General features: G+C 46.5%; 3 protein-coding genes and 2 long non-coding RNA genes across 10 annotated transcripts in view; 3 read left to right on the top strand and 2 right to left on the bottom strand.

The window, feature by feature from the left end:
* LOC135964374 (oxaloacetate tautomerase FAHD2B, mitochondrial-like) overlaps window positions 1–24,269 on the bottom strand; it is a 32,753-nt gene extending 8,484 nt beyond the window's left edge. For 2 of the 4 annotated variants that reach the window (XR_012421857.1, XM_065526583.1), the window contains exon 1: window positions 467–616. The gene's annotated coding sequence lies outside the window, so the exon portion shown is untranslated. Of the gene's footprint in view, window positions 1–466; window positions 617–23,968 lie in introns of those variants that run through there. The other 2 variants (XM_074010976.1, XM_065526584.1) reach the window with 2 other exon arrangements.
* On the top strand, window positions 643–7,123 carry LOC135966750 (uncharacterized). The gene is made up of 2 exons (XR_010580290.2): window positions 643–928; window positions 5,450–7,123. It is a non-coding gene; the product is annotated as an uncharacterized lncRNA (long non-coding RNA).
* Window positions 8,187–15,012, top strand: LOC135966930 (glycerol-3-phosphate acyltransferase 2, mitochondrial-like). The gene is made up of 4 exons (XM_065527692.2): window positions 8,187–14,082; window positions 14,163–14,228; window positions 14,467–14,627; window positions 14,896–15,012. The coding sequence occupies exons 1-4, from the start codon at window positions 13,845–13,847 to the stop codon at window positions 15,010–15,012; spliced, it is 582 nt and encodes a 193-aa protein (XP_065383764.1). The 5' UTR covers window positions 8,187–13,844.
* On the bottom strand, window positions 15,337–24,269 carry LOC102117493 (oxaloacetate tautomerase FAHD2A, mitochondrial). 3 transcript variants are annotated; one of them, XM_045368837.3, is made up of 8 exons: window positions 23,969–24,269; window positions 23,103–23,353; window positions 21,741–21,957; window positions 17,901–17,960; window positions 17,464–17,626; window positions 15,932–16,040; window positions 15,711–15,798; window positions 15,337–15,572 (listed from the first exon to the last, which is right to left on the bottom strand). In XM_045368837.3, exons 2-8 carry the CDS (start codon window positions 23,345–23,347, stop codon window positions 15,510–15,512), a joined length of 945 nt encoding a protein of 314 aa, XP_045224772.2. In that variant the 5' UTR covers window positions 23,348–23,353; window positions 23,969–24,269; the 3' UTR covers window positions 15,337–15,509. The 3 variants fall into 3 exon arrangements, 2 of the variants coding, with proteins under 2 accessions (XP_045224772.2, XP_005575032.3); XM_005574975.4 differs by having other exon boundaries at window positions 24,109–24,269; XR_012421859.1 differs by lacking the exon at window positions 17,464–17,626 and having other exon boundaries at window positions 24,109–24,269.
* LOC141408294 (uncharacterized) lies at window positions 19,176–24,298 on the top strand. The gene is made up of 2 exons (XR_012421860.1): window positions 19,176–20,218; window positions 20,522–24,298. It is a non-coding gene; the product is annotated as an uncharacterized lncRNA (long non-coding RNA).
* Window positions 24,299–24,614: the final 316 nt, after the last annotated feature.

The following is a 24,614-nucleotide window of genomic DNA, read 5'->3' as shown; positions in this document are numbered from 1 at the left end:
AGTTCATTCCAACCTGACAGCGGTCCCCTCAGGGAGCGCGCCCTCCCTTTACAGAAGGGGACACTGAGACTTAAAGGGATGACGTCAGGTGCCCAAGGTACCAGTCAGAAAGTGGCCCTGGGGTTTCTGCAACAACCACTAAGTCACACGGCCCGAGCTCAGTCCAACTCTGCAAGAGTCTGTAAGCAAAGGGGCGGCGACATGAGGTGGAAACAGTAGCCTGAAACGTGGGTGTGCACGTCGGATCCCATCCGTCCACTCGCCTGGAAACCTCCAGTTTCCCCATATGCCCAGCTCCGTCTCCAGCAGTTAGTGGGGCCTCACACGGGTCCGCCCCGTCCGTACGGTCGGAAGCAGCCTGGGACCTAGTTCCAGCTCTGCCCTCCGCGGGAGGCCTGCGCCAGGGACACCCTTCCGACCTAACCCAGACCCTCTTGCTCAGCCCATTTTCCCCTAACAGGTCTACCTGGCGGCGGAAGCCGGTCCTCCTGCGCTGAGTTAGGGCTCGCGGGGCCGGAGGTCAAGGGCGGCGGGCGCCTGAGCACTGGCACCAGTGACCGCAGCCAGCGGGGGAACTACAGCCGCGGCGAACCCAGGGCCGCTCGGCGCGCGCTCCAGAGAGAAGCGGGCGCGTCCGATGACGTCACAGGCAATGGCCACCGGCAGGGCGCCAATCCCTGAAGCGCGGGCCCAGCGCGGGGCTGGCGGCTCCGGGGGTGTTCGGGCTCCAGGTACAGCCCAGCGCCTGCCGCGTCTTCTGGAGACGGTGGTTCTCGGAGCGACTCTGCACTTGCCCGAGCCCGAGAGTGGGCGCTGCCCGAACGTTTGTCCCTGGGCGCTTCGCTGGCCTCATCCAGTCTGGGCCTGTTCTGGGCCTGGCGCCGTTCGCGTCTTCCCATCGGTGGGGAAAGTGGTGGAGGAGACCGAGGCAGGTGCTGGGTGGCGGAGAATGATTTGTGGCTTCTGATTCTGACGGGTGTGGTTGAGGAGGGGAGGGATGACTGCCCCCGTTTTACCTGCGGGGAGCCTGGCGCCAGAGCTGTTTTCCCAGAGTGACAGGCGGTGAGCAGTGGAGCTGGCGCTCCTGACGCCGAAGCCCGGCGTTTCCCAGCCACTCTCGGCAGCGCCGCTGGGCGCAGGTGGGGAAGCGGGGAAACGGGGCTCCGTCCCCTGCAGAGGGCGGGCGTGCAGGGAGCGGCGGACGAACTCCACAGACAGCCATAGCTCGGCTCTTCAGCTGCCGGCTTTGAAGAGTGTGAGGGGCTGTGGGCAAGAGGCCCTCCCATTACTCAAGGACCAGATCGTCAAGAGCTTGACTTGTCCCACGAAGGAGTCTGGACCTTGTGTAAGTGCACAGGAGACCGCTGGAAGGTCCTCACTGGCGTGCCATGGCCCGACTTCTATTTGAGAAGTTTTTCTCTGGCCACCCGTCTAAGGAAAGGTGTCTGGGTGGGTGGTGCAGGTGAGAACAATGGTGCTGTGGTGGGTGACGGAGAAGGTGAGTGTTCAGAGATGTTCAGGAGGAAGAACTGACAGCTCTGGATGACAGGAGGTGGAAGTGAGAAGGAAGGAGGTACAAAGCCGACTCCTGGGTTTCTAGCCCGGTAGGCGCAGGGCCGTTCATGGAGACGGGGCTTCTGGAGGAGCAGCGGGTCTGGGGAGAGGATAGTGAGCTCCGATTTGCATGGGACATCGATAGGGCATTGAACGGTGGGCAGTCGGAGACATGGGTCTGGAGCTTGGGACTTCAGCCTACCTTGCAGAAGGTAACCACAGATATAGAAATGGAACCTGTGTCTGGGCGCGGTGGCTCACGCCTGTAATCCCAGCTCTTTGGGAGGCCGAGGCGGGCAGATGACGAGGTCAGCAGATAGAGACCATCCTGGCTAACACAGTGAGACCCCGTCTCTACTAAAAATAAAAATAAAGTAGCCGGGCATGTTGGTGGACACCTGTCGGGAGGCTGAGGCAGGAGGAGAATGGTGTGAACCTGAGAGGCGGAGCTGATAGCGCCACTGCACTCCAGCCTGGGCGACAGAGGGAGACTCCTTCTCAAAAAAAAAAAAGAAAAGAAATGGAACCTATGGGGGTGGCTGTGATCAGGGGGATGCACTGCACTGAGGAGAACCTGGCACAACTGTTTCACTAAGCCATAGCTCCCAAAGGGTTTCTGAAAAGCTAAGGTGCAGCCACAACTGTTTCACTAAGCCATAGCTCCCAAAGGGTTTCTGAAAAGCTAAGGTGCAGCCTGGAAGAAAATATGTGCAAAGGCTGTATTTGATAAAAGACTTGTATCCAGAATATAGAAAGAAAACTTAAAAATCAATAGATAAAATCAAACAATTCAGTTTTTTAAATGGACAAAATATTTGAACAGACAGTTCACCAAAGAAGATACAGATAGAAAATTAGGACATGGAAAGATGCTCAACATCATTAATCATTAAGGATATGCAGATACAAGCACAATGTGACACCTTCTCACACCTATACCTACGAGAATGGACAAAGAAGACTGATTATAAAAAGTATTGGCAAGAATGTGGAGGACCTGGGATTCCTGTACACTGCTGATGGGATTATAAAATAGTACCACCAGGATCGAAAACCATTGGGCATGTATGAAGAGAGTTAAACATACGCCTACCGTATGATCTAGCCATTTCAATCCTGACTCTTCACAGTACTGAATTTTATCTTAGCCCTTTGCTCCTAGACATAGTGAAGGTTAAGGAATCCCTCCACTCTTTTGTTCCAGAAAACACCCTACTGGAAAGAGCCAGTGACTTCCCATATAACTTGGATAAGACTCCCAGATGCTCCCTTGTTTATCTCTGACCAGGCCAGACACAGACCCTCTAAATTCCCAGTCTTGGCATTATAAATGATTAACTGGACTGCTTGTCCCCACAGATCAATAAGAACAAAATACCTGTAACCAAACTTTGGTTCAGATTCTCTCCTCCAAGCCCCTGAGCTTTGGCCCAACCGCAGCTTGTGCCAACCCACAGCCCTGCTGAGGGTCCCTCCTGAGAACAGGCTGTCTGCAGGGTAAGACCTGCTCGATGGTGACCCTCTTGCTCAGCCCACTTTCCCATAACAGTTCTTTGTAGCCACGTTTACGCTTCCCTATACAAGATCAGCCCTTTGCCTAACCTCTGAGACACTTGAGGATCATATCGTCAGACTGTTTCCCTATTGTAATAGTCCCCCCCCACACCCCACAACAATCCTTTTTAATAAATTCTCTTTTTACAGAATCCAGATTTATATTTTTGTTTGATAGTAATTACATGAGAAATAAAAAAATATGCTCATGCAAAGATGTATACAGAAATGTTCACAGCAGGCCTTTTGTCAAGTCTCCAAACTGGAAACCACCTGGTTTTCCATTAACAGGTGAATGTGTAAACACTGTGTGGCCACACTAGGGAATACTCAGCAATAAAAAGGGACAAATTGTTGATGCAGCATGAATCTATGTCAAGATAATTATTCAGAGTGAGAAAGGGTAGATTAAAAATGAGTACATATGGAATTATTTCCTTTGGATATAGTATCCTTGGGGGATATATTCAAAGACCCCTAGCGGATGCGTGAAACTGCCATAGTGCCAAACACTACATAAGCCATGTCTTTTCCTACACATACCTGCCAGTGATCAAATTTAATCTAGGTGAAGTTAATCTGGTGCTACACGGTTGCTGTCAATCAGAATACGTTTCTGTTGACATCTTCCACTCACAAATCTCATGCTTTTTCTACCCTACCCAAGCACTTCTCACACACTGTAGCCTTAACTTTTCCATTTTGAGGTGCAACAGCAAAACTGGCACAAATTTCTTTTTCCTTTTTCACAATTTCATGGATAGAAGATTCTTTCTGTAGATCTTAGCAACTTCATTATGTGATTTTGTTTTCCTGGCAGCTTGAGGGGGGCACATGTTAGCAAGAAGGAGCACAGCCTCCCTGCCAGGTGCTCTGTCCTGCGTGTACCCTGGGCTAGACACACCCTCCTCTGGCTTGCTGTGGTCTTGCTTCACCCTGCCATGCAGGGGCTCCATCCACAGCCCTCTGTCCAGGAGCACCCAGGGTCTGCTTACATTTTTTCAGGGACAGGGAGCTCACTGCTGTGTGGGCGGCTGGGCCCAGTACTTTATGGGGAGGGGGCGAATGGAGGGCAACACTGTCTTTAAGTGTCATCACTGTCCTGGGCACACTGAGCAGCCCAGATAACAATGTGCCCTTGGTGTTCCCTATGGCTGGGTAGTCCTTCCTGTCAGAATGTGCTTCCCGTGACAACCAGAAGCCTATGACTCCTAGCTGGTAGAAATGTCCTCCGCTTGCCCCTGGAGCTGTGCAGAGCACATCTTGTCCTGCATTTTCTAAAATGTTTGAATAAAACCAGCGTGTCATTCCTCTGCCGCCTTTCCCCTAGTTCCCTTGCCTTTCTTAGACCTCAGATTGTTCTGATAATCTCCTTGGGGTAGATTCAATGACTGTTGGTCATCATCAGCTGTGCCTCTTCCTGCTGGAGGATGGGGTGTTTGCATCTAGCTGAACTATGGCCTTGCCATGAGAATTGTTTTGGCCGATGCTATGTGTGTAGGAGCATCATAAGCCCCTTACAAGGCTTCTGTAAAAGCCAGCCTGTGTTTGTCATGTCTCTTTTCCCTCTGCTACTAGATGGAATGCTCTAAATAAAAACCAGACTCTGTCAGCTTGTGTCCCAGAGTTAAAACGACATGGATCGAGCCACAGCCAACTCACATTGGATGTGGAATGTGAGGGAGATGGCAATGAGAGTTGGGAGTCTTTTGTTATTGCAGCAAAACTCAGCCCATCCTGACTGATACAACTCATTTGCCAAAGTCTCTTAGAAACTGGGATATCTCACCTTAAGAAGATGCGAATGGTCTGGAGTAGGATAGTATACCCAATTCCTTGTCCAGAGATGATGGAAACATCTATGAATTCAGCATCTTCTACAGAAGCACATCATTTGAGTGCAGCCCATTCCCTACGTACATGAACAGCTGGCAGAAAATGACTTTCTCATTCTTCACGTAAGCAAAACAGCATCTGCACCTGAAGAGACCACTTGCCCTTCACTGGCATTAAATTTCATCCTACTGACTCTGACCTATTTCCCTAGGCTGTAGGGCTAACTTTTTGAACATTGTATTATGAAATTTTCAAACATACAAAAAAGTTGAAAAAAAAAAAGTACAATGAAAACCTGTATACTCACCACCTAGACCTTACAATTTACATTTTACTGTAGTTGCTTTATCACATGTCTATCTATCCTTCCACCTGTCTATCAATCCATCTTGTCTTTTGATGACTTTCAAAGTGAGTTATAGATATCAGTACATTTTTCCTGCCCCCCCTCAAACATTTCAACATGCATACATTGGCTAAAGTTCAATATTTGTTTGTTTTTTAGGTGTATACAGAGGTCTAGCTGTCCTGTTCCATCCAAAAGGGGAAATCCAAGAAGCACTTGTGAAGTTAACATTTCAGAGACAGAGGATCACTAAAAGGCTGAGCCCTAATCATAGGACTGTGATCACTCTTCTGCCCTTTGCCACCTTACTATGACATTATTAAAGGGCCTACTAACTGCAGTTCCTCTTACCCAGTACATCATGTCTGATATCAAGAAAAAATTACAAGTCATACTAAAAGACAAAACACAAAGTTTGAAGAAAAAGAGAAAGCGTCAGACCCAGACTCAGATATGGCAGGAATGTTACACTTATCAGACTGGGAATTTAAAACAACTACAACTAATATGCTAAGGGCTCTAATGAATAAAGCAGACAGCATGCAAGAACCTGTTAAGCAGAGAGATGGAAATCCAAAGAAAGAATAAAAAGACTAGAGATCAGAAACACTGTTATAGTGATGAAAAATGCCTTTGATAGGCCCATGAGTATACCAGACATGGTTGAAGAAAGAATCTCTAACCTTGAGGATATATCAATAGAAACTTCCAGGACAGAAAAGCAAAGAACAAAGAGACTGAAAAAGTGAAATGGACTATTCAAGGACTGTGCAACAACTACAGAAAAAAAAAATAAATAAAAAACATACACATAATGAGGATGCAAGAAAGAGAAGAGAAACAAAGAGAAGAGAAAGAAACAGCAATAGTATTTAAAACAATAATAGCCTGAGTAACATAGGGAGACCTCATCTCTACAAAAAAATTAAAAAATTAGCTGGGCATGGTGCACACCTCTGGTCCCATCTATTCAGTGGGGTGAGGTGAAAGGATCATATAAGCCTGGGAGGTCAAGTCTGCAGTGAGCCATGATTGCACCACTGCACTCCAGCCTGGGTGACAGAGTGAGACCGTGTCTCAAAAAATAAATCAATGTGGTGGCACACACCTGTAGTCCCAGCTACTCGGGAGGCTGAGGCAGGATGATAGCTTGAGTCAGTACAGGAGTTCCAGGCTGCAGCGCACTATGCCGCCTGGGTGTCTGCACTAAGTTTGGCATTAGCATGGTGACTTCTGGGGAACGGGGGACCACCAGGTTGCCTAACAGAGGGGTGAATTGGCCCAGGTCAGAAATGGAGCAGGTCAAAATTCCCTTGCCGATCACATCTGTGGAAGGTTCCAGCCTGAGCAACGTAGCCAGACATCACCTTTTAAATAAATCAACCACAACAACAAATGACAGAGATTTTCACCAAATTAATATCAGGCACCAAACCATAGATCCAGGAAGCTCTGTGAACACCAAGCGGAATAAATGCTAAAAGAACCCCACCCAGGCATAGCATATTCCAACTAGAAAAATCAAAGATAAATACAACACTACTGGAGGCCAAGGCAGTTTGATCAGATGCCAAGATGGATATATCACTTGAGGTCAGGAGTTCGAGACCAGCCTGGCCAACATGGCAAAACCTCATCCCTACTAAAAACACAAAAATTAGCTGGACATAGTGGTGGGCACCTGTAATCCCAGCTACTTGGGAGGCAGAGACAGGAGAATCGCTTGAACCCAGGAGGTGAAGGTGGCAGTGAACTGAGATTGTACCTCTGCACTGCAGCCTGGTGACAGAGCGAGACTCTGTTCCAAACAAACAAATAAAAACAAAACAAAACAACTGAAAAAAAGCCAGAAGAAAAATCCACCTTACCTACAGGGAGCAAAGAGAAGGATAACATCTGCCTTCTCAGAAACCATGCAAATAAGAAGAGTATGAAGTGAAATATTCACTGAGAGAGAAGAAATAAACAACCTGGAATTCTGTACCCTGCAAAATTATTCCTCAAAACTGAAGAAATACAGACTTTCTCAGACAAACAAAAATTGAGGAAATCTATTGTCAGTACACATGCCTTGTAAGAAATATTGAAAGTTCTTCAAAGAAAAACATACAAGTCAGAAACTTGGATCTATATAAAGAAAGAGCACTGAAGAAGGAATGAGTGAAGATAAAATAGAAACTGTTATTTTTTAAAATTCTGAATTGATCTAACAGATAACCGTGTTCAAAATAATAATAGCAACAACGTATTCAATCATGTATTCATATATGTGTGTATATATCCACAGAAACATATATACTTAAGTATGCTTATGTATAAGTGAAATGAATGACAGTAGTGATATAAGAGAGAGGAGGCAGGAATTGGGATTATTTTGTTATTATAAGGTGCTTGGTACAAGACATGAAGTAGTATATGGTATTTGAAAGTGGACTTGCATTAGTTGTAGATGTATATTACAAATCTAAGGAAAACACTAAAAGAAGTGAAAAACATAAGAAGAAAGGTATTTGTTTTAAAGAAATTGTTTTCATCCACTTGGGCTGCTATAACAAAATACTTTAGACTGCATAATTTATAAATAAGAGAAATTTATTTTTCATAGTTCTAGAGGCTGGGAAGGCCAAGATCAAGGCAATAGCAGGTTTGGTGTCTGATAAGGGCTCACTCCCTGTTTCCAAGATGGCACCTTCTTGCTGTGTCCTTGCGTGGTGGAAAAGATGAATAGCCCCCTGTCACCTATTTCATTAAAGCATTAATCCATTAATGAAGGCTCCACCCTTATGACTTAATCACCTCCTAAGGGCCTTACTTCTTATATTCGTGATTAAATTTCAACATATGAATTTTGGGGGAACATATTCAGACCATAGCAGAAATATGCAGACAATTTATTTTTTTTTTGGTCATATAAAATGCTGAATTAAAATCACAAAAGGCAAAAAAAGAGTGGAAGACAAAAATATAGGAACAAATAACAAGGCAACAAATAGAAAAAACAGTAACAGATATAGTAGATATTACTCTAGCAATGTCAATAATCATTTTGAATGCCAGTGGTCTAAATACACCAACTAAGACAGAGATTCTGCAAAGCAAAAAAACTATCAACAGGGTAAATACACAACCTATAGAATGAAAGAAAATGTTTACAACCTATGCATCTAATGAAAGTCTAATATCTAGAATCTATAAGGAACCTAAATCAACAAGGAAAAAGCAAACAACCACACTAAAAATGGGCAAAGGACATGAACAGACACTTCTCAAAAGATATCTGCACAGCCAAAAAGTATATGAAAAAATACTCAATATCAAAACCACAATGAGATATCATCTCAAAAAGGTCAAAAAATAACAGATGGTGTAGAGGTTGTGAAGAAAAGAGAATGCTTATATCCTGCTGGTCAGAACATAAATTAGTTCAGCCACTGTAAAAAGTAGTCTGGAGATTTATCAAAGAACTTAAAACAGAACTACTGTTCAACCCAGCAATTCCATTCCTGCGTGTATACCCGAAGGGATATAAACCATTCTACCTTAAAGACGCATGCAGGCATATGTTCATCGCAGCACTATTCACAATAGCAAAGACATGGATTCAACCTAGATGCCCATCAATGATAGACTATATATACACTATGGAACACCACAGAGCCATAAAAAAGAATGCAATCAATGTCCTTTGCAGCAACATGGATAGAGCTGGAGGTCATCATCCTAAGTGAATTAACACAGGAACAGAAAACCAAATAATGAATGTTCTCACTTATAAGTGGGAGCTAAACACTGAGTATACATGGACACATAGAAGGGAACAACAGACATCCGGGGCCTACTTAAGGGTGGAGGATGGGAGGAGGGTGAGGATTGAAAAACTACCTATTGAGTACTCTGCTTGTTACTTGTGTAACAAAATGGCCAGTACACCAAACTCCCGTGACATGCAGTTCACCCAAGTAGTAGTAAACCTTCACATGTACCCCTTGAACATAAAATGAAACGTAGGAAGAAAGAAATAAAATAAAAGAGATTGTCAGAGTAGATTAAAAAATCTGACACAACTATACGTAGTCTACAAGAAACCCATTCTAAATATAAAGATGCACCTAGATTAAAATTAAATGGATGGTGAAAGATATACCATACTAATACTTATCAAAAACACCCCCAGAATATCTCCATTAATTTCAGGCAGAGCAGACTTGAAGAGCAATAAAAGTTACCACAGATAAAGAGGGATATTACATAAGAAAAAGGAGTCAATTCTCCAAGAAGACATAACAATCCTGAATGTGTGTATGCACCTAGCAACAGAGCATAGAAATATGTGAGGGAAGAACTGACAGAACTGCAGAGAGAAACAGATGAATCCACTACTAAAGCTGAAGACTTCAACACTCATTGATCAGAAATCAGCAGACCAAGCAGGCAGAAAATCAGTAAGAACATAGTCAAACTCAACAACATCATCAATCAACTGGATATAATGAACATCTACAGACTACTTCATCCAATAACAGAAAATTACACATTCTTCTCAAGCTGGCATGGAACATTCACCAAGATACCACATTTTGGGCCATGAAACACACCTTAACAAATTTAAAGAATATATGTCATATACTGTGTGCTCTCAGACCACAGCAGAATTAAACTACAAACCAATAAAATAAAGACAGCTGGAAACCATCAAATTACCTGGTGATTGAACAATACTCTTTTAAGTAATATCTGGGCCAAAGAGGAAATCTAGGGAAATTAAACAAGATTTTGAACTAACGAAAGTGAAAAGACAACTAATCAAAAATGTCTGGGATGTAAAAGCAGTGATTAGAGAGAAATTTATAACATTGAATGAATTAAAGTGATTACTAGATTCTATATTAGAAAAGAAGAAATGTCAAAGATCAGTAATCTAGGCTTCCACCTTAGGAAAATAGAAAAAAGAGCAAGTTAAATACAAAGTAAACAGAGGAAAGTAAACAATAAAAACTAAAACATCTCAATGAAATTGAAAACAGGAAATCAGTAGAGAAAATCAGCAAAATCAAAACCTGTTTATTTGAAGGTAGGTGAAACTCATAAGCCTCCAGCCAGGCTAAGAAAAAAAGGAGACACAAATTACTAATATGAAAAATGAAAGGGGTGACATCACTAATGTCCTTTTATGGATAATGAAAGGATCATAAAGGAATATTATGAAAAACTTGATGCCCACAAATCTGATAACCTAGGTGAAATGAAACAATTCCTTGAAATACACATTCTGTCAAAACTCATTCAAGAAGAAATACAAAATCTGTGCTGGGAGATGGTGGCTCATGCATGTAATCCCAGCACTTTGGGAGGCTGAGGTGGGAGGATCTCTTGAAGCCAGGAGTTTGAGACCAGCCTGGGCAACATAGTGAGACCCTGTCTCTACAAAATAAAAAATGTGATGGGTATGGTGGTGCGTGCCTGTTGTCTCAGCTACTTGGGAGCTGGAGGTGGGAGGATTGCTTGAGCATAGGATGTCAAGGCTGCAGTGAGGAGTGATTGCACCACTGCACTCCAGCTTGGGCAACAGAATGAGAGCCTGTCTCAAGAAAAAAAACAGACAATCTGAACAGGTCTATCTGTGTTAAAGAAACCAAATCAATAACTAATAACCTTTCAAAACAGAAAGCACCAGGCCCAGATACATTCACTGGCGAATTCTACCAAACATTCAAGGAAGAAATTATGTCACTATTCTATAGTCTCGTCCAGAAAATAGCAGAGAGAATACTTCCTAACTCATCCTAAGACGACAGTATTACCCTAGTACCAAAATCACACAAAGCCATTATAAGAAAAGAAAACTATGGGACCAATATCTCTCATGAACATAGATGCAAAATTCCTCAACAAAATACTAGCAAGTACGATCTAACAACGTAAACAAAGAATTATACACCAAGACCAAGAGGGATTTATCCTAGGTATGCAAAGCTGGTTTAATATTCAAACTTATTTAGATATACAAATTATCACACCAACAGGCTAAAGAAGAAAAATCACATGATTATATTAATAGATGCAGAAATCACTTTTGACAAAATACAACACCCATGATAAAAAAAAAATCTCAGTAAACTAGTACTAGAGGGGAACTTCCTTGACTTGATAAAGAATATCTGCAAAAATCCTACAGCTAACATTGTACTTAACAGTGAGAAACAGCTTTCCTGCTAAGATCAGGAACAAAGCAAGGATGTCTCTTCTCACCACTCTTATTCAACACTGTGCCGGAGTCTTAGCTAATGTGATAACACAAGAAAGGGAAACAAAAGGTATACAGATTGGAAAGGAGGAAAAAATATACTCTCTGTTTGCAGATGACATGTTTGTCTATATAGAAAATCTGAAAAGAATAAACAAAAAAATTATAGGCTGGGCGTAGTGGTTCACACCTGTAATCCTAGCACTTTGGGAGGCCAAGGTGGGTGGATCACTTGAGCCAAGGAGTTCGGAGACCAGCCTGGGCAACATGACAAAACCCTGTCTCTACCAAAAATACAAAAATTAGCCAGGCATGGTGGTGCATGCCTGTAATCCCAGCTACTTGGGAGGCTGAGGTGGAAGAATCGCATGAGCCTGGGAGGTGGAGTTTGCAGTGAGCCTAGATCACACCACTTCACTCTGGCCTAGGTTACAGAGTGAGGCTCTGTCTCAAAAAAAAAAAAAAAAAAAAAAAAAAGGAAGAAAAAAAGAAAATTTAAAATTAGAAAATTAATAAGTAATTATACCAAGGTTGCAGGATACAAGGTTAATGTACAAAAGCCAATCACGTTCCTAGATACCTACGATGAACAAGTGGAACTTGAAATTAAAACACGATACCATTCAGCTAGTATCATACTGAATGGGGAAAAACTGAAAGCCTTCCCTCTAAGATCTGGAACACAACACAGATGCCTACTTTCACCACTGTTGATTCAACATAGGACTGGAAGTCCTAGCTAGAGTAATCAGACAAGAGAAAGAAATAAAGGGCATGCAAACTGGAAAAGAAGAAGTCAAATTATCCTTGTCTGCAGATGATGTGATCTTGTATTTGAAAAAACCCTAAAGATTCCACACAAAAAGACATTAGAACTGATAAACAAATTCAGTAAAGTTGCAGGATACAAAATCAACATAGAAAAATCAGTAGCATTTCTAGATGCCAACAGTGAACAATTTGAAAAAGAAATTAAAAGAGTAATCCCATTTACAATAGCCACAAATAAGATCAAACACCTAGGAATTAGCCAAAGAAGTGAAAGATCTCAATAACGAAAACTATGAAACACTGATGAAAGAAATTGAAGAGGACATCCAATAATGGAATGAAATTCCAGGATCATGGATCAGAAGAATCAATATTGTTAAAATGTCCATAATACTCAAAGCAGACTACAGATTCAATGCAATCCTCATCAAAATACCAATGACATTCTTCACATAAATAGAAAAAAAAAATCCTAAAATGTATATGGAACCCTAAACGACCCAGTATAGATAAAGCTATCCTAAGCCAAAAGAACAAAACTGGAGGAATCACATTACTTGACTTCAAATTATACTACAGAGCTATAATAACTAAAGCAGCATGGTACTGGCATAATGACAGACACATAGACCAATGGAACAGAATAGAGAACCTAGAAACAAATCCACACACCTACACTGAACTCATTTTCACAAAGATACCAAGAACACACACTGGGGAAAAGACAGTCTCTTCAGTATATGGTGCTGAGAAAACTAGATTTCCATATGAAGAAGAATGAAACTAAATCCTAGACTTCTGTATCTTGTCATATGTAAAATCAAATCAAAAGTGTTTAAAGACTTAAAATATTGAACTATGAAATTACCACAATAAATCATTGGGGAAAATCTCCAGGACATTAGTCTGGGCAAAAATGCTTTCCTGCCTTCCTGCCTTCCTTCTTTCTTTCGGACAGAGTCTTGCTCTATCACCCAGGCTGTAGTGCAGTGAAGTATTGTCTGCCCACTGCAACTTCCACCTCCTGGGTTCAAGCCTTTCTTGCATCTCAGCCTCCCAAGTAGCTGGTATAACAGGTGTGTGCCACCATGCCCCAGTAACGTTTGTATTTTTAGTAGAGCCAAGGTTAAACCATGTTGGTCAGACTGGTCTTGAACTCCTGGCCTCAAGCAATCCACCCCCTTAAGTGTCACAAAGTACTGGGATTACAGGCATGAGCCACTACACCTTGCTCAAAAGTTTATTTAGCAATACCCTACAAACAGAGGCAGCCAAAGCAAAATTGGATTAATGGGAGCACATCAAGTTAAAAAGCTTCTGCAGAGCAACCTCTTGGGTCTCTAGGTCTGCTTTTACTGGATTCACCTGCATGTACCTGGTCTGGGGGTATACGGTTGATCCCTGGCCAGCCTGTCAGAGAACTATGGCTCCATGGCCCCTAGACCCCAGGCTCCCGGTCAGCCTGTGACACAGGGCGACAGCGACTGAGCAGGAAGCTGCTGTGGAAACCAAGTGGGGACTTTACTGATAGTGACAGTGATGACTTTGAAGAGGCTGAGGACCGGTACTTCAGGGTGTGTTTCAAGAAGCTGCCCCTGGAGGGAGGTGGTAGGGAGGTGGTGGGGAGCTGCGCTCACCCCAGCCTGTCCCCCCCAGCTCAGCCAGCAGTCACACTGCCCAGACTTCTTTCTCTTCCTCTGCCGCCTGCTCAGCCCACTGCTCAAGGCCTTTGCACAGGCTGCCGCCTTCCTCCACCAGGGCCAGCTGCCCGATACTGGTGAGGCCCTTGTTCCCTTGCAGTCCTCAAGGCAGGCTGTCTGTGTAGGGCACCAGGTCTAGGTCTTCTCTTTTCCGCAGAGTCGGGCTACACAGAGCAGCTGTTCCAGTTCCTCCAGGCCACCGCCCAGGAAGAAGGGATCTTTGGTGAGTCCCAGCCAGTCAGCCCAGGCTCCTGGAGGCAGGGGTGTTTGCTGGTGGTTGCTGCCCCCTGCCGGACAGTGAACCCAACTCTAGGAAGGCGGCTGCAGAGTTCAGAGGGTCTTCTGTCCAGTCTGAGCTCTAGCCCTCCCTGGGCTGCTGCTTTACCCAAGAGGAGAGAACGCTGTGCCCAGTGGCTCCCTGTCCTCCCTACCTAGAGCCTTCACCTCTCTCTCCTCTCCAGAGTGTGCGGACCCAAAGCTCGCCATCAGTGCTATCTGGACCTTCAGAGACCTAGGGGTGAGAGGAGCCACTGTCACCATCTTCTGTCCCCGTTCCCACCCCGATAGAGTGGCTCAGGGACACCCAGCTACGTCCCCATCACCCCACAGGGCTGGCGTGATGGTGTCTCATTAAGACCCTGGGATTTACTTGGTGTCTTCCAGCAACATACGTGGTGATGGGTTGGAGAAGATGGAATGGTCTCCTGCCTCTTGGTCTCCCAAATCACTGGCTCATCCTTCTAGGTGGGGTATTAGGGCTGCTTTGAGGCAGCTTTTGCACAAAACACTGAGGTCTCACGGCAGGTTTCTGGGGGACAGACTTGGCCCCTGGGCCCGGTGGACACAGTCTCTGTGTTGAGGGTACTCATGGCCCATCTTCCATGGCCCAGGTTCTACAGCAGATGCCGAGCCCTGCAGGCCCCAGGCTCCACCTGTCCCCTACTTTTGCCAGCCGGGAGAATCAGCAAAGACTAGAACAGTTTATCCGGCAGTTCATTTGTAGCTAGAACTGTGAGAAGGAGCCTGTGCCGAGACTTCTCAGCCCCACAACACAGCCGTGTCCTAGAGCCAGAAGACGGAGAGGAGGCTGCAAACCCTTAGCTGGTCTATAAATATAATCATTGAGGCTTGATTGTCCCTTGCCATCTCTTGCTTTCTCCCTCCTTTGATGTGATAAACAAGGGGACCAGACAGGTTGTCTTTTCCCAAGCCCAGGAGTATCTTTGTGGCGTATGCGTGTGTATTTGCTCTCTTCTTCCCCAGTCCCACAAAATGCCCCGACTTGTCCCATGAAACAAAGCCCAAAAGAAGACAAACAGCAGAAGCCAAGCTGCTGCTTTGGCCTGACAAATTTATTGAAGAGAGCTCAGTCCTCCTCCCTTCTACCCAGAAGAGGCGGCTTCAGGGCCGGCACCTGCCCATACCTGTCACTGGGCCTTTCCCTGGGCTAGGCTGAGTGGGAGCAGATGCCCCCATCCTATGTCCAGGGTCTGTGCAGGAGCCATCACACCACCTTGTTGATGATGACACCTAGTTCTTCAATCTCACACTGGACTTCATCCCCCTTCTGCAACAGAGCAGGCCATGAGGGTGTCAGCCCTTCCGTCAGACACATGTACATCCACACAAGCCTGTATTTCTGAGGTCTGAGCCAAGCCTGCCAGGCCTTCGGGGCCCTTGCTCTCTTTCCTTTTCGCTAACCTACCTTGAGAAAGACAGGAGGTTTCCTGAATACACCGACACCTGGGGGGGTCCCAGTCAGGATGACATCCCCTGGGTAAAAGGTGACAAACCTGGAGCAAAGCCAAAGGACCCGGTGAGACCAGGGGCTGGCTGAGGTGGCCACAGCCAAGGGTGGAGGGCTCAGCTCAGCCTCCACATGTGGGCGGATGGAGTGGGACTGGCAGGACAGGCCCTGGCACTCACTGGGAGACCCAGGCTATCAGGTCCTCCGTCTTGAATACCATCTGGTTGGTGTTGCTGCTCTGGACCACTTCCCCGTTCACTCGGCAGCAGATCTTTAAGTTGTGTGGATCTGAAATGCAAAGATGGTACCTTGGGGTTATCCCTTTCCCCCCTTAAGCCCCCCAGTATTTCATAAACACAACTGTAGCGGAGCTTTGTGACTTGCCAGGTCAAAGGGCTTTGTGCCCACATTGACTCAGTGCTCTACGTTAGAACTTTCTGTATAGACATTGGCCTTTTCAGGCCTCCCTGCATCCCCGCCAAGAGCACCAGGCAGTAGTCACAGGGCTGAGTTGAGAGGATGTTCCAGACTCTGAAGAGGGAGAGAAAAATGGCTCGGTTTTTGCCTTGAAAAAAAAAGGGCATCTGTCTACAGCATAGGATGACACCTGTAGATACAAAAATGCCTCCTGGGTAGGGCCAAGCCTGGTGCTCATGCCTGTAATCACAGCACTCTGGGAGGTCAAAGCAGGCAAGGACTGATTAAGCTCAGGAGTTCAAAACCAGGCTGGGGAACATAGTGAGTGCTTGTCTCTATAAAAAATAATAAAAACATTAGCCAGGCGTGGTGATGCATGCCTGTAGTCCCAGCGACTCAGGAGGCTGAGGCGGGAGGATCGCTTGAACCCTGGATATTGAGGCTTCAGTGAGCTGAGACTGGGCCACTGCACTCCAGCCTGGGTGACACAGTAAGACCATTCCAAAAGAAAAAAAAAAAGAAAAGACTTAGCATCTATAAAGCAGTGAGGTAATAGTTCTAGCCAGGACAGTGAAGCCTCATGTAATGGAAGATGGCAGGGGATGGATTAGTGTAAGAACATCCTGGCTAACCAGCACTTTCAACTGTTGGTGGTGGTCTTAGTGTTCTACCCCCCTTAAGTAGAGCAGCTGAAACACAATTTAACTTTACTAAGGACTCTGCATGGGGTGCTGTGAGGTAATGGGGTCTTTGGCATCCTGGCATGGCTGGCCCACATGGACACCTCCCCCCATCTCCACCACAGTTGTGGGCGGCTGTGTTAAGAGGCTGCGCTCTACGCTCTGGGGCACTGCCCCCGTCCTGGCGCTGTCTCCTCACTGTATGTGGTCGGTGCTGTTCTGTTTCCACAATGGCTGAGTGAGTCACACGGGCTCTCATGTCCTGTACTGTGGAAGATGCCAGGGCCTTGTGATAACTATGCTCCATGATGCTCAACTTAGATTGTTTCAGATGGCGGCAGCCACAGGAAGCCTGATCCACCCATCAGCTCAGTGTTGTCATTTACTTCCTGCAGTTTCACATCCTCTGCAGTTGTGTTCCCTCTAGGGGACTTGGGAAGGAAGTCCATGGGAGAATTCATGGCTGAGGGTAAGAGACTTGCCCTGTGTGGAGTCAGCAGTGAAAGGGTGGCCAGGGAGGGCAGGCGCCGCATGTACCTGAACCCACACTCCTCCCTGGAATGCTGTTCATCTGTGCAATGGTAGGTACAAGGGGGCAGGGACCAGGGACCTACCTGCTACACTGTCCTTGGTCACCAAGGCAGGGCCCAGAGGGCAGAAGGTGTCGAAGGTTTTCCCCAGCAGCCACTGTTTCCCATTGCGTCTCATTTGCCAGTCACGAGCACTCACGTCATGAGCCACAGTGAAGCCGGCCACGTGGGCCATGGCATCTGTGGCCTATGGGGCAGGGGATGTGGCCATACAGGAGGTTAGATCACGGGTGACACCAACACCTTCGGCAAAGGATCTCTAAGCTGTTATCCCGTGTTAGTAGCCAGGACCAGCCAAAGGTGGGTGAAGGGCAAGGCAGTGTCAGGGAGCAAGGAGGCTGACCGCTTCCCAGGGTCAGGGACAGCTGGCACTGTGTGTTGGTGAGAGGTCAGCACTGGGAGAGGCAGGAGCTGGGGCCTCTGCTACACTCTGGCCTGGGAGCCCCACCTTTCCACCTCACCTTGATGTGCTTGCCTTTCTTTCCAATGACCACGGCCAGCTCTGCTTCCCAATCTACTTCCTGTAGGGTGGGAGAGGAACAGTGAGCTGCAGTGACTTCGGGGCCCATTGTCCATGCTGAGAGGCTGCACACGGTGCTGAAGGGCCTGGACCTTTGTCATTAGGGCTTGGGTGCCAGCCCATGTTTGCCATCACCACGAAGCAGAGCCAAGTGAATGACAAGGGAGGTGTGACTTGCAGACCCATACATTTTGGGCAGTGGCAGACAGCATCACGGGATGCAGGCACAGGTCCTCTCCCCACGGTGACTGCAGAAGAGCAACATGTGTCCAGCGCACTGAGTTTAAAAGTTACTCTGGATACTTTTAACAAAGAATAAATATGAAGTAATATCCTCCAGCAATATGTAACCTTACTGTATGTCAGGGACTATTCTAAATGCTGTAATGTTATTAACTCACTTTAGTAAGAAAAAGATTGACATCCCACAAAGGACTTGAGTAAGCAATTCACAAAAAGGCAATGGACATGGCCAGAAAACATGAAAATATGCTCAGCCTCTCCCATAATCCATAAAATACAACTACAAAATAGATATAATTTGGAAATTGGCAGCTCTTTCTGATAATAACCAGTTGGTATGAGTACACCTGACACCCAGATGTTGGTCTCTAATACCACTCTCCATTAAAAAGCACCGGGTTCCTCGGGAAAATGGCTAATTCCAGGTCCAAGACAGACAGTACATGGTAAGACTAGAACATCTTGGTCAAAAAGCTAGGATATACAAAAAGTGACGGGAATGGAGCCAACTTGAAGGCCCCTCACTGGCCAAACTGAGGTCACCTAAAGAATGTAAATGATGAATTACAAACAATTGAGTAAAAACAAAAATCATGAATTCACAGTGATATTGAAGACACAGGAATAAAAAGAGGAGAGGCAGCTTTTCTTCATAGAAGAATACCAGCCAATAAAAACAGAAGGCATGATTGAGAAGAGTCATTGATCTTGGCCAGGCACGGTGGCTCACGCCTGTCATCCCCGCACTGCGGGAGGCCGAGGCGGGCGGATCACCTGAGGTGAGGAGTTCAAGACCAGCCTGGCCAACATGGTGAAACCCTGTCTCTACTAAAAATACAAAAATTAGCCAGGTGTGGTGGTACACGCCTGTAATCCCAGCTACTCGGGATGCCAAGGCAGGAGAATCACTTGAACCCAGGAGGCACAGGTTGCAGTGAGCTAAGATCATGCCACTGCACTCCAACCTGCACAACAGAGCGAGACTCCGTCTCAAAAAAAAAAAAAAAAATAGGTCATTGTTCTCTAACCCCCAATGCAATAATGGATTCAGTCAGGATGACCACAGGATCCCTGGATGAGAAGCTATGGGGCAGTAAGATAGTTATGTGATCTCAAACTACCACTCATAGACTGCTTATTAATTACAAAAATGGAAATGCGTCTTCCCAATGGAGGGACCTAGTCAATGTCAGCTAAACCAAGTGGTCAAATTCTGGGACCACTGACATGAGCCTCCCAGTGGGATGCAATGGGAAATGTATAACATCTTTGTAGACCTCTTGATAAAAATGCTTACCCTGACACTAATCATGAAGAAACAACCAGACAAACCCAGGGTGTGAAACACGCTATGAGACAACTGGATTCTTCAAGGAAAGGGCAGGGAGCATGTTTGAGATCAGGAGTTGGCAAACTATGGCCAGCTCACTGTCTGCTGTAACAGTTTGAATGGAAACCCACCATTCATTTCTGTATCGTCCCTGGTGGTTTTCACACTACAACAGCAGAGTTGAATTGCTGCAAAAGAGACCATCTGACACTCAAAGCCTAATATTTACTAATTGGCCCTTGATATGGTTTAGCTGTGTCCCTACCCAAATCTCATCTTGTAGCTCCCATAATTCCAATATGGTTTAGCTGTGTCCCTACCCAAATCTCATCTTGTGGCTCCCATAATTCCAACATATTTTGGGAAGCCCCGGTAGGAGATGACTGAATCCTGGGGGCGGGTCTTTCCCGCGCTGTTCTCACGACAGTGAATGGGTCTCACGAGATCTGACAGTTTTAAAAATGGGAGTCTCTCTGCACAAGCTCTTTTCTGCCTGCTGCTATCCACGTAAGATGTGACTTGCTCCTCTTTGCCTTCTGCCATGATTTTGAGGCTTCCCCAACCACGTGGAACTGTAAGTCCAATTAAACTTCTTTTTTTTTTTTTTTTTTTTTTGGTAAATTGCCCAGTCTCAGGTATGTCTATCAGCAGTGTGAGAACAGACTAAAACAGCCCTTTAAGAAAAGGTCTGGCCGGGCGCGGTGGCTCAAGCCTGTAATCCCAGCACTTTGGGAGGCCGAGGCGGGCGGATCACAAGGTCAGGAGATCGAGACCACAGTGAAACCCCGTCTCTACTAAAAATACAAAAAATTAGCCGGGCGCGGTGGCGGGCGCCTGTAGTCCCAGCTACTCAGGAGGCTGAGGCAGGAGAATGGCCGGAACCCGGGAGGCGGAGCTTGCAGTGAGCCGAGATCACGCCACTGCACTCCAGCCGGGGCAACAGCGTGAGACTCCGTCTCAAAAAAAAAAAAAAAAAAAAAAAAGAAAAGGTCTATGGAACCCTGTCCTAGATTGAAACCACTAAAGAGATAAAACAATACAGTGTGTGGCCTTGGTTGATCAAGGAGCAATAAAAAAAGTAAGCAAATTAAAAGTTACCTTTGGGGCAGTCAGCAGTACTTCTGATTGGGAATTGGGGCAACTGGATTTTATACTAAATATTATTCAAGTTAATTTTCTTGGTAGTGATAATGGTGGGATGGTCATGCCAGCCACTGTCCTTATTATTAGGAGATGCCTATTTAAGTTTTTCTCACGAAATTGTCTTAATATTCCCAATGTGTTTTAAAAGGTCTCCTTCACCCCACCCCCTGCAAAAAAAAAAAAGTGAATGTTTGCCATGTGGAAGGCAGGGAGAAGGCAAGGGAGAAAAATGAAATATGACCAAATGTTTACAATGAAATCAGATGGAAAAGTTATCTGAGCGTTCACTATGTTACTTTCCTAGCTTTTCTATAATTTCCAAGACATTTCTAAAATAAAAATCAGAGAGAAAAAGTAACCAGTGTTAATAAGGGTATATACACTACTGGTGGATGTGTGAGTTGCTTTTACGATCTTTTAAAAGGCCATTTGGCAGAATTTTTCAAAAGTTCTGAAATACTGCCTATACTATGACATATTTAAATTCTAAGGGTTTATTCAAAGGAAATAATAATGTATTAATGGACATGCAAAGCCTTTTCTATATAAGGATGTTTATTGCAACATTTATTTATAGAAGCCAAAAACTAGAAACAGTATCCAGCAATAAGGTAATCGGGAGTAAACTAACCTATATAACAAACTCCGTGGTAACCTAAATATGTCAGGGAGAATATTTAATGGCATGAAAAAATGCTGTTGATGGAGTCTTAAGTAAAAGATAAGTGTATGTACAGTATAAACATATGCAGGAGTGGAGAAACACTGGGAAGACAGACAGAAAAACATTAATATTGCAAGCCCTGGGCAGTGGGACTGCGGTGACGTAATTTTTAAATGTTTGTCTCTATTTTACCTACAGTGAAGGTGTATTGCTTTTGTAATCAGGAAAACACGTACATTAACTTTTTTTTCCAAGGCCACCGTTATTACTGAGTGTATAATCCCCTAGAGTTTCTGCTGAATGTACTACTGAGCAAGAGCTGGCTCCAGCAGGCTGAACACTGAGCTCAGAACGCCCTTGCGATGGCCCAGGGACGAGGGAGGGCGTGGGGAGGCACTGACCTGGCTCTCTGGTGGGAGGACCACCTCATCATAGGGCCCCACGATGGAGCTGGCAAACTTGCTGAAGATGATGGGCTCCTTGGGCACGGGCACGTTCTGTTCTTTGCAGTGGTCCGCATAATTCATGCCCACACACACCACCTTATCTGGCCGTGTGACTGGAGCCAGGAAGGTTACCTCTGACCGTGGGAGAACTGGCAACTGGGCAGCCAAGGCTCTGTAGAGACCACAGCAGGTGAGAGGGTCTGGCTGGGAACAGGTCAGCAATCCCGGCAGGTTGGGCAGATCCTGCAGCAGCTACAGGTTTTGCTTTTTGAAATATATTTCCTAGCTCTATCAACCATCGGAGTCAGTATGAAAATCAAGCCGAGCTATTGTCCTTTGATACCAGAGCAGGGCTTTTATTTTTCCAGTGTTGATTTCCTCTCCCGCTTCGGTAACTCATGTCCATGTAAAAGACACAAACTGGAATACACAGAAAGGCCTCCCGTTCCCCTTCTGGTTCCCCTGTTCCCCTGGCTCTTCGCAGCTACTCTACGGATATTCTTCTCCCGGCCTTTTGTATGCAAATGAAAGCACCAATCTTTACACTTTTGACAAAAACAACTGGTTTTGGAGATCTCTCCTTAACAATATGTAACAATACATAGAGGGCGTCCTCTTTATTGCTTGTGGCTGCATGTTACTGCTGTATAGAGATATACCCAAGTCCCTAATGAGGGACATGGAGGTTTCTCATCTTTGCGGAATATGGCAATATGGGAACATACTGTTAATACTGTGAGCCGTGAAACATTTGTATTTTTTCCTATTTTAATAGATGAAAACGACATCTTAACGTGTTTTTAATTTATTGTTCATCAGCTCCTTAGACCAGACTCTGTAGGGGTCCAGGCTTCAGGGACGCTCTCACCTAATCTAGTCCAAACCCAGGAACTGTCTTGTAAAAAACCTCCCTGCAGTCATCTCCTTGTAGGAGCTGGGAGTCTCTATCACTCCCCCAGCTGCATAAGATGCCTTTTAGGACCCCCTGGCCCAGACCCGTCAGTCAGTCCAGGACTTCATTCCCAGAGGAGGCAGTGTGATGAAATAGAGTGTCCTGGTTCCAGCACCAAATGTATGGCCTTGAAATTGTTAATCCCCTCCCCTAGGCCTCAGTTTTCTCCTCTGAAAACTGAAGATGTTATTACATAAGATTTTTAAGAATCTTTTAAGAGAACAGGTGAGAAATAAAAGGTGAGGTTACTCTGCTCCCTTGCCAAAGAGCTACCTGCTGGTGCTGTTTCCCAGAACGGGAATGCGGTAGGAGGGTGCGGGGGGACCAGGGCAGCTGCTTCAGGGCGATGCTGCCCACTTACTTACCTTCTTGCCACTGAGAGGGTGGCCTCTCCCTGCTCTAGGAACTGTGTCATCGTCTTCGGGAGTGTGGGGTCAAAGGCATTGAGGTTGATAACCCCTCCACCATTCCCTGTCTCCAGGCCCAAGTGAGGCCCCACCAGGTGGGGTGCCTGGAACTGTACTAGTCTCATGTCTCTGGAGGGTTGAAAGGGCCACTTCTGAGCCTGTAGCAGAGCTGTGAGCAGCCTTCTTCTACCAGACACCAGCATCAGAACCTGCAGAGAAAAACGCAGGATCCGGGAGACGAGGATCCCAGAGCCACCATCAGGATCCCTGAAATTCCTAGGACTATAGCCCAAGGCCCTTTTCCCCATCAACAGTTCCTTGCACACCACATGGGAAGTGGTCCAGGCTTGTATTTTATCCTGCTATACTTCATAAGATGAAAGTACAGGCGCCCTCTGGCTGTTGCCTCAGGGACAAGGCTGGTTACCAGCGCTCCAAGAGAACCCCAGGCCCCACTGCCTGTTCCCTTCCCAGGTGACACACACATGCAGGTTCATTCCACCCTGACAGCGGTCCCCTCAGGTAGCGCGCCCTCCCTTTACAAAAGAGGACACTGAGGCTCGAAGGGGACGACGTCAGGTGCCCAAGGTGCCAGTCAAAAAGTGGCCCTGGGGCTTCTGCAACAACCACTATGTCACACGGCACGAGCTCAGTCCAACTCTGCAAGAGTCTGTAAGCAAAGGGGCGGCGACATGAGGTGGAAAAAGCAGCCTCCATCAAACAAAGCCTGAGACACGGGTGTGCACGTCGGATCTCAAACCACCGTTCACTCGCCGGGAACCCCCATGCCGGTCCCCTAGGTTCTCACATGCCCATCTCCGTACCCTGCAGGTAGTGAGCGCTCAGAAAGGTCCGCCCAGTCGGTGTGGTCAGAAGCGGCTGGGAATCCGGTCCCAGTTCTGCGCTCCGCGGGAGACCCGCGCCACGGACACCCTTCTGGCCTGAACCAGCCAGGCTCTCCTACCTGGCGGCGGAGGCCGGTCCTCCTGCGCTGAGTTAGCGCTCGCGGGGCCGGAGGTCAAGGGCGGCGGGCGCCTGAGCACTGACACCAGTGACCGCAGCCAGCCGGGGAACTACAGCCGCGCAAACCCAGGGCCGCTGGCCCAGATCACCGGAGCGAGAAGCGGGCGCGTCCTGTGACGTCACAGGCAGCCGCCGCCGGAGGGGCCCCAATCCCGGAAGCGCGGGCCCAGCGCGGGGCGGGCGGCTCCAGGGGTGTTCGGGCTCCAGGCACAGCCCGGCGCCTGCCGCGTCTTCTGGAGACGGTGGCTCTCGGAGCGACTCTGCACTTGCCCGAGCCCGAGAGTGGGCGCTGCCCGAACGTTTGTCCCTGGGCGCTTCGCTGGCCTCATCCAGTCTGGGCCTGTTCTGGGCCTGGCGCCGTTCCCGTCTTCCCATCGGTGGGGAAAGTGGTGGAGGAGACCGAGGCAGGTGCTGGGTGGCGGAGAATGATTTGTGGCTTCTGATTCT

Source organism: Macaca fascicularis, chromosome 13 (assembly GCF_037993035.2).
Source record: "Macaca fascicularis isolate 582-1 chromosome 13, T2T-MFA8v1.1".
Taxonomy (NCBI): Eukaryota; Metazoa; Chordata; class Mammalia; order Primates; family Cercopithecidae; genus Macaca; species Macaca fascicularis.
This window is presented reverse-complemented; position numbering and strand designations above follow the sequence as displayed.

Coding starts and splice junctions, on each gene's coding strand:
- LOC135966930 (XM_065527692.2), top strand. CDS start 13,845: ATGACTTTGAAGAGGCTGAGGACCGGTACTTCAGGGTGTGTTTCAAGA. Junction 14,083..14,162: donor GGGCCAGCTGCCCGATACTG/GTGAGGCCCTTG, acceptor TCTTTTCCGCAG/AGTCGGGCTACACAGAGCAG. Junction 14,229..14,466: donor CCAGGAAGAAGGGATCTTTG/GTGAGTCCCAGC, acceptor TCTCCTCTCCAG/AGTGTGCGGACCCAAAGCTC.
- LOC102117493 (XM_045368837.3), bottom strand. CDS start 23,347: ATGCTGGTGTCTGGTAGAAGAAGGCTGCTCACAGCTCTGCTACAGGCT. Junction 21,958..23,102: donor ACCCTCTCAGTGGCAAGAAG/GTAAGTAAGTGG, acceptor TGGTCTCTACAG/AGCCTTGGCTGCCCAGTTGC. Junction 16,041..17,463: donor GACCAAGGACAGTGTAGCAG/GTAGGTCCCTGG, acceptor TTTGCATTTCAG/ATCCACACAACTTAAAGATC.